Below are 6,960 nucleotides of genomic sequence, written 5' to 3'. Positions count from 1 at the left end.
GCTCCTACAAAGCTGTCTCAATTATGAAAACATGGGTATGTCATGTTCTCTCCTGTACTGTGTACCACAATGTACAGCTATGTTTTTAGTTATCTGCCTCCTAATAATTAGTTCCCAACTTCCTCTAACTTTCTACCACCTACTGCCCTAGCATGTTATGCTGGGATCATACAGTGCTTGGAGACTGAGGAATCAGTGAGAGAGACAGACAGAGAAGGGAGGGAAGACAAAAGTTTCATTATGTGATAATTCTATGAACTACACTGCATCTGATCTCTTGCATTCACATTACATTATCAAGAGAACTGTGTTGCAGCAATTACCAAGCATATTGCATGACCTGAAAATCTAGTATATTAATAAATTCCTCAAAACTGAGCCAGAATAAAAAAATAACAAAATCAACTGCACATGCAACAAACCTAGTAACCAATCCTTTCCTCCTCTCTGTTCCCTGTACGACCCACTATCTAAATACCCAAATGTTTGTTATAGACTTCAAATGTACTTCTTACATACTTTTACTTCCCTCCAGTCTCATTGTCACCAATCAGGTTTAATTCACTCTTCATTTCTTACCTGAATTATGTAATAGCTGTACAACTGTTCTACCTGTATTTAACTTTGTTCCTCAACTATCACCACTTAAAACTCCTCACAGTCTGTTCTCTATTGCACCTATGAGGTACAGAATGCTAAAAATGTAAATCTGATCATACTATACTCTAAATGAAAATCCTTTACTGAATGCCATTTAGAAATTTTAAAATACCTGAAAGTCCTATTGTTTTAGATGGCTTTCCAGAGTCTGAGCTCTCCCTGCAATCCCCAGCTTATTCTCCTGACTGCCCTTTCATCACTGGCTCTCTCCCTTTATGTTACTCTCTTTGATCACCAAAATGTTGTGCATCTCACTGCCCCTTCCTAGGATACACTTTCCTTCTTCTCCCACCAGAGTGACTCCAACCAATACATCCAGCCTTTATTCTTAAAATAATCCCTTGAAAAGGCCTTCTCTGACTCTTAGATTAAGTAGAATACTTTTGTTATGTGTTCTAGTGGGCATGCTGCCATGCATGAAAATCACATTTTATTACAAACTTCTTTATTATTTTATTATTAATCTACTACTAATGCAAAACTCCATAAAGGCAAGCAAAAAAATCTGTAACAATCACTATTATGTTCTCACACTGAACACAGTGAGGCATGAACCTACTGGATAATAAAATGTGAAATATCTGCCAAGTGAACAATCAACTACTGTTTCACACTTAGTTCGTGCTCTTCTTCTTGTCTATAAAGTCTACTGATTCATTTCTAGTTCTTCTATCTCCTATTCCCATTTCTGCACTCAGCTATTTCCAGAGAGCCATTCCTAAATCACCAGGGTTATTCAATTACCAGTACATCATCTCCCCTAACACATTACTTACCAGATTATAATGAAAAGACATAATCATGTATCTATCCCCACCAGATAAACTTCTCAAGAGCACAGACTAAGGATACTGGGTGAATGTTTGTTATCTGAACTAAACAGTAGCTGATTTTAATAAAACAACTATTCAAATGCCAAATATTGAATTATCAGTGTCATTATGTATTTCAGCTAGATGTTTAGAATAAAATAGGTCTCTTAATATTTTCATTTATTCATTAAATATCTATAGAAACTTTGTAATACAGCTTCTCCAGAGTTTCTAAAATAAGCTATTTTTTTTAAATTACTGAAGTTATTTAATATATTTTTTTAACAGAATAACTGGGCTTCAAAGTCAGTACTGGGGCCAACGTTGTGGCAGAACATGGCACCAGCATCCCATTGTAAGCACCACTTTGAGTACTGGCTGTTCACTTCCAATTCAGCTCCCTGCTAATGTGCCTGGAAAAGCGGTGGAAGATGGCCTCAGTGCTTGTCCCCTGACACTCACGTTGCAGACCACAATGGAGGTCTGGACTCCTGGCTACAGCCTGAACCAGTCCCCGCCACTGCAGTCATTTGGGGCATGACCCTGTCTTTCCAAATAAATCAATCTTTAAGAGAAAGTGGAAAAGTACAAAGGATCCTAGACTCCATATTCATTGCTAATATGGCATATTTTAAAGTCAAAAGGAGTCTATTTTTAGGAATATATACCATTTATTGTCTTAATTATCATACACTGATCAATATAAAAAACACCTAAGAATTTAAAAGTAGTCATTGTTTTCACTTTGAGAAAATGGAAGCTAATGGAAATTCAGTTAACCAACTTCATATATATGTAATCAAATGAAAGCAATAGGAAATATCATTTTATTTTCCTTATCACTGTCCTTCTGTTTCACTTTCATATAACAACTTTCAATAGCTTGAGGAAATGGAACTTAGAGGCTCACAGGCAAAACTGATCAAAAGCTGATGTAAAATATTCAACCTAACAGCTCTTTTCCTTTTTGATTTCAAAAAATTACAAAGAACAAAAAAGTGAATCTAAAAATGAGAAGGAGGAAACTTAAGCAATAGTAAATTCTAATAGTTCATATTCAGGAAAATTAAGCATAGGGGAATATAACAACTATCCAATCCCCTACAGGTTCTAGGAAAAAGGAAAAATCAAGTGGCTGCCATGGTTGGAACAAGGCAGTTAGCTTAGTGCAGCACATTATACAAGACATTTAGCTAACCTGAGAAGCAGTGAGTTAGCAAATATAAAGACTTTCTACACAAATCTGGAGGGTACATTCTACATAGGATTAAACAATTTCTGACATTTTTGGAAAGGCTTTCTGAAGGGGCAGAAGCTGGACCTTTAGCAGTGACACTTGGCTATCTGTGTTAAAGAAATTAAGAGTATCTATCCTAACTGCAATTAGGTGCTGATCTACAGGGAGCATAGCCTCAGGAATCCACTAAGTAGTCAAATTGCTTTTTAAAAATAATTGCTAGTATGCTTCATTAAACTAACATCTGGATTCATACTTAATGTAGATGAACAAAAGGCTATGCAAACAATTTCATTTATGCAGATCAGAAACTGATGTCATCTTACTTGCTGTTCCAGTTTTTCCCATCTTTACACCCAAGTTGTCGAAGTACACTGCACCTGCATTGAAGATTTAAACACACTTAAAAAAAGTCTAGTGAAAACAATGTTGAAGGTGTCAAGCCCACTGAAATACAAGCACAGCTTACCTATTAATAAAGTCTATGGCTTGTGCTTTCAGCTGTTCTGCACTGTGCAAATCTGCAAGGACAAGGGTATCAGCAACATTTTCTACAGTGAGGTTACTACACAATGCTTCCTCGCACATGACCTTCAGCCGTTCCAGTGCATACTACCCAAAAGGAAAATAGAATCATTAGGCATGAACTCCAGTATGTTTTCAAATATATCACATTTGTAAGAAAACAAAGTTAGAGCAGATTATACCTAGGACTAAGGTTATTTTAAAAAACAAATCACAACAAGTTTTAACTCAATGTGAATATATCCAGAAGAAAGAAAATAATTTTACTACGAAAACTTCAACTTGTACCAGTGAAAAACCTATTGTATTTTTAAAAACTAAGATTTTTGACTAAAAAGCTACCTTACATTCAAAACTCTTAACATTTCTTTTCTTTATTATTGTAAAAATTAGAGTGCACCACCCTTCTATCCTCTTAATACTTAACCCCAAGAATGAATTTAATGTAAAGAATTCTTATAATCATTAAAAATCTTAAAGTTGTTAGTGTGTACTTATGTTTAATTAGATGTAACAGAAAAATAATTATAGGTGCATACTTAAATTTTACATTCTAAGTTTATGCGCCACTAAGCCATCCTCACTCCGACACAGGGAGCATACCCATCATTTGCGAAAAGGCTGCTCCTCTACCTCTACAATGCTTCCCTTCTTTCTCCCCACCCCAGGGAAAACCCTTCATGTTTTCTCTCACTCTGCATCTGTCTGCACTTTCTGGAGTTCTTATAAAATAGAATCATACAACATGTACTCGTATTTGTTTGGCTTTTCCACTTGGTATTATTTTAAGATTTCCACATGACATTTATTTCCTTCCTTTTTCTGGATAGTATTCCACAAGGTATTCATTCATTAAACTTTTAATGGATAGTATTCCATAATTTATTCATTCATTAAACTTCTAATTAGCATTTAGGTTGCTTCCAGTTCCTAGTTGTTATGGGAAAAGCCACAGTCAGCCAGCACTCACATCCCAGGCATCCATACAGAAGGACAAGTGTTTCCTGCTTTCCTGGATTATAAAAGAACACCTACTATATAAAACGCTATTATGTTTAACTTTTTAACAAACTACCAATTTTCCAAAGTAGTTGGAAATTACTTTACATTCCCACCAGTAATGCCTAGCAGTCCTAATTCTTCCACATCCTTGATTACACCCAGTATGGTCTTTTTAGTTTTATCCATTAAGTAGATATGTACAAGTATCTCATGATGGTTCTAAATATTTCCCAAGCAATTACTGATTTTAATCATATTTTAACATACTTTACAGGTATTACTGAAGAAAGTATGTACTTGAATACTTAGTCTACTTTTAGAAATAAAATTGTTTTCTTAAAACTGAATTTTGGAGAATTACTTATATAATGTGAATACAAAACTCATACATGTCTTGGGTAACAGCTACTCAACAACACATGCAGTGCAGATACTCCCGCCCAGGATGTGTCTAAGCCCTTTATTCTCCCATGTCTTAAAAAGCAATTAGAATGTTAAATGAAATCTTTTATTATGTTTTTACTTTATGGAATATGGTTTTGGTGTCACAATTAAGAAATTTTTTGCCCAATCCAAGATCACAGGACTTTCACCTATGTTTTCTTCTAGAAGTTTTACATTTTTAGGTTTATGAGCCCTTTTGCATTATTTTTCAATGTGAATATATACCAAAGCTCATTTTTGAGGCCTACGGTATTCAGTTGTTCTAATATTGCTGATTGAAAACACTCTTTCTCTACTTATTTTGCTTTGTACTTTTGTCAAAAATGAGATTTTTGTATGTGAATATATGAATGTATTCCTGCTTTAACACCAACACCATAATGTAATAATTACTAAAGCTAGATTAAGCACTGATGCTAGGCAATGCTAGTGTTCTATTTTAACCTTCCTGTATGAATATTTTTGATCATTCTAGACTCTTGCATTTGCACAGAAAATTTTAAACAGATTGTGAATTTAAATTTAAAAATCCCACTAGTATTTTGAAAGGGCACATGCTTACTCCTAACAAACTCTTTAGACTGCACTCACTTCAAAAGAGAACTGATACTTCAATAATACTGAGATTTTCAGTCCATGAACAAGATTTGCTTCTCTATTTATTTGGGAATTCCTATATCTTTTGTGGCATTATTTTGTAATTCTCGGTGCATAACTCTTACAGATTTTTTTTTCAGATTTATGTCAATGTATTTAATTACTAAAAAGAATCTTTAAGTTTTTTTTTTATTGAGATGGAGACACATGTTCAGATATAAGAAATAGGATTTCAGTAGACAGGTGGCCCAGTTTCATCCAATGATAACATTCTTCAAACTGTACACAAATATATGCTTTAATTAATAAGACATACTTTCACAACTGAGAACCACAGACTGAGAATTTCTGATTTTTTTGTAGTTTCCCTACCCACAAAAAATTATTATGAAACTTAACACTGTTTTTCCTCTTTCTGTGCTGAGACAGTAACAACTGATTCTATGAATACAGAGAATTATATAAAATGTTTTTGCAATTTTTACAAACATGGGTCCTGCATGTACTGTATATTAAGACTGAGAATACCTTAAAACTGCAATAATTATTATTATATGTTCTTACAACAGAGAATAAATATATACTCAAAACTACTGTTTATACAGTTCAATTGCTTGAAAAAAACAGAACTGTCCCTGGTTCAAGATACTTTTATATCTTACTGATTTTGCAAACAGTGTTATTTGCATATTATCTTACCACAGGCTATTTCATAAAATGCTGAAGGCAACTACCAATTGAATAAGTTAATACAATATTTTAAGTTATTTTGAATTTTATTTGATGATAGCCTTATGTACATAATATCAAGCTTAAAGATATTTTTCAGCTCTGTAAGACCATATAACTTACTTTGTCTGCCGCTGCCAATAAGTTATCAGCCATTTTATCAAGATTTGGTGCTTTCCCCGTGTAAACAAATCTCATCATTTCTTTAAAAACCTCAGGGTCTACATCACTGATTTCCACTCGATTCTAACATTGAAAACAATACATAAAAGTGAAATAATAACATATAAACAAATGAGCCAATGATAAATCTTTTCATAGTCTTAAGAATCTCAAATCCACACCAAAGTATTTTACAATTCAAGCTCACATCCAATATACCTATTGTTAGATTCGCTGCCCACCAAAGAATGAATAACTCAGCTGAATATATAATCAAGAATTTTGATGGCCTTTATTCCAGGGAACCACTGTCATGGGCTTCCCTTCCCCATGCAGCAGGAAGACAGGAGGCAGACAGCTACAGGGAAGAAAAGCAAGGAAGAGATGTGCAGCGGAATTTTAAATGCCCCTTGTTGCAGATGCAGAAACAGGGGTCGCCTGGGCCCTAATTTGGTGGGGAAGAGATAGGCTTGTGGCCTTCACCGGCGTAACAGTAGTTTCACAGCCTGAGGGACGGACCCCCAAGAATTCCGCAGTCCATTAAGGGTTTTGAAGCAAACTCCATCCTCCTCCAATTACCGCGATAACTAACCATCACCTATATCACAGATATTCCTAAACTAAATTGAGTGGTTTTAAAACTAAAGTGAGTGGTTTTCAGTAAGCTATTCAAGAAAAGTGAAGTGAATACACTAATAAGGCAAGCATATATCATTTGAGAGGTTAAGGACTAAAATGAGTTGAAGAGTCCATATCCTGATACTTTCTCAGACAAAGACAAGAACAATATTG

General features: G+C 34.6%; 1 protein-coding gene across 2 annotated transcripts in view; it reads right to left on the bottom strand.

The window, feature by feature from the left end:
• Positions 1 to 6,960, bottom strand: part of SPOPL (speckle type BTB/POZ protein like) — a 45,559-nt gene that overhangs the window by 4,078 nt on the left and 34,521 nt on the right. The window contains exons 8-10 of one of the 2 annotated variants that reach the window (XM_004589370.2): positions 6,130 to 6,252; positions 3,179 to 3,321; positions 3,036 to 3,089 (exon numbers count right to left, since the gene is read on the bottom strand). In XM_004589370.2, the coding sequence (XP_004589427.1) occupies positions 3,036 to 3,089; positions 3,179 to 3,321; positions 6,130 to 6,252 (320 nt within the window). The remainder of the gene's footprint in view (positions 1 to 3,035; positions 3,090 to 3,178; positions 3,322 to 6,129; positions 6,253 to 6,960) is intronic. The other variant, XM_004589371.3, reaches the window with a different exon arrangement.

Source organism: Ochotona princeps, chromosome 5 (assembly GCF_030435755.1).
Source record: "Ochotona princeps isolate mOchPri1 chromosome 5, mOchPri1.hap1, whole genome shotgun sequence".
Classification (NCBI taxonomy): domain Eukaryota; kingdom Metazoa; phylum Chordata; class Mammalia; order Lagomorpha; family Ochotonidae; genus Ochotona; species Ochotona princeps.
Note: the sequence above shows the minus strand (reverse complement) of the source record. Positions and strands in the feature narration are given on the sequence as shown.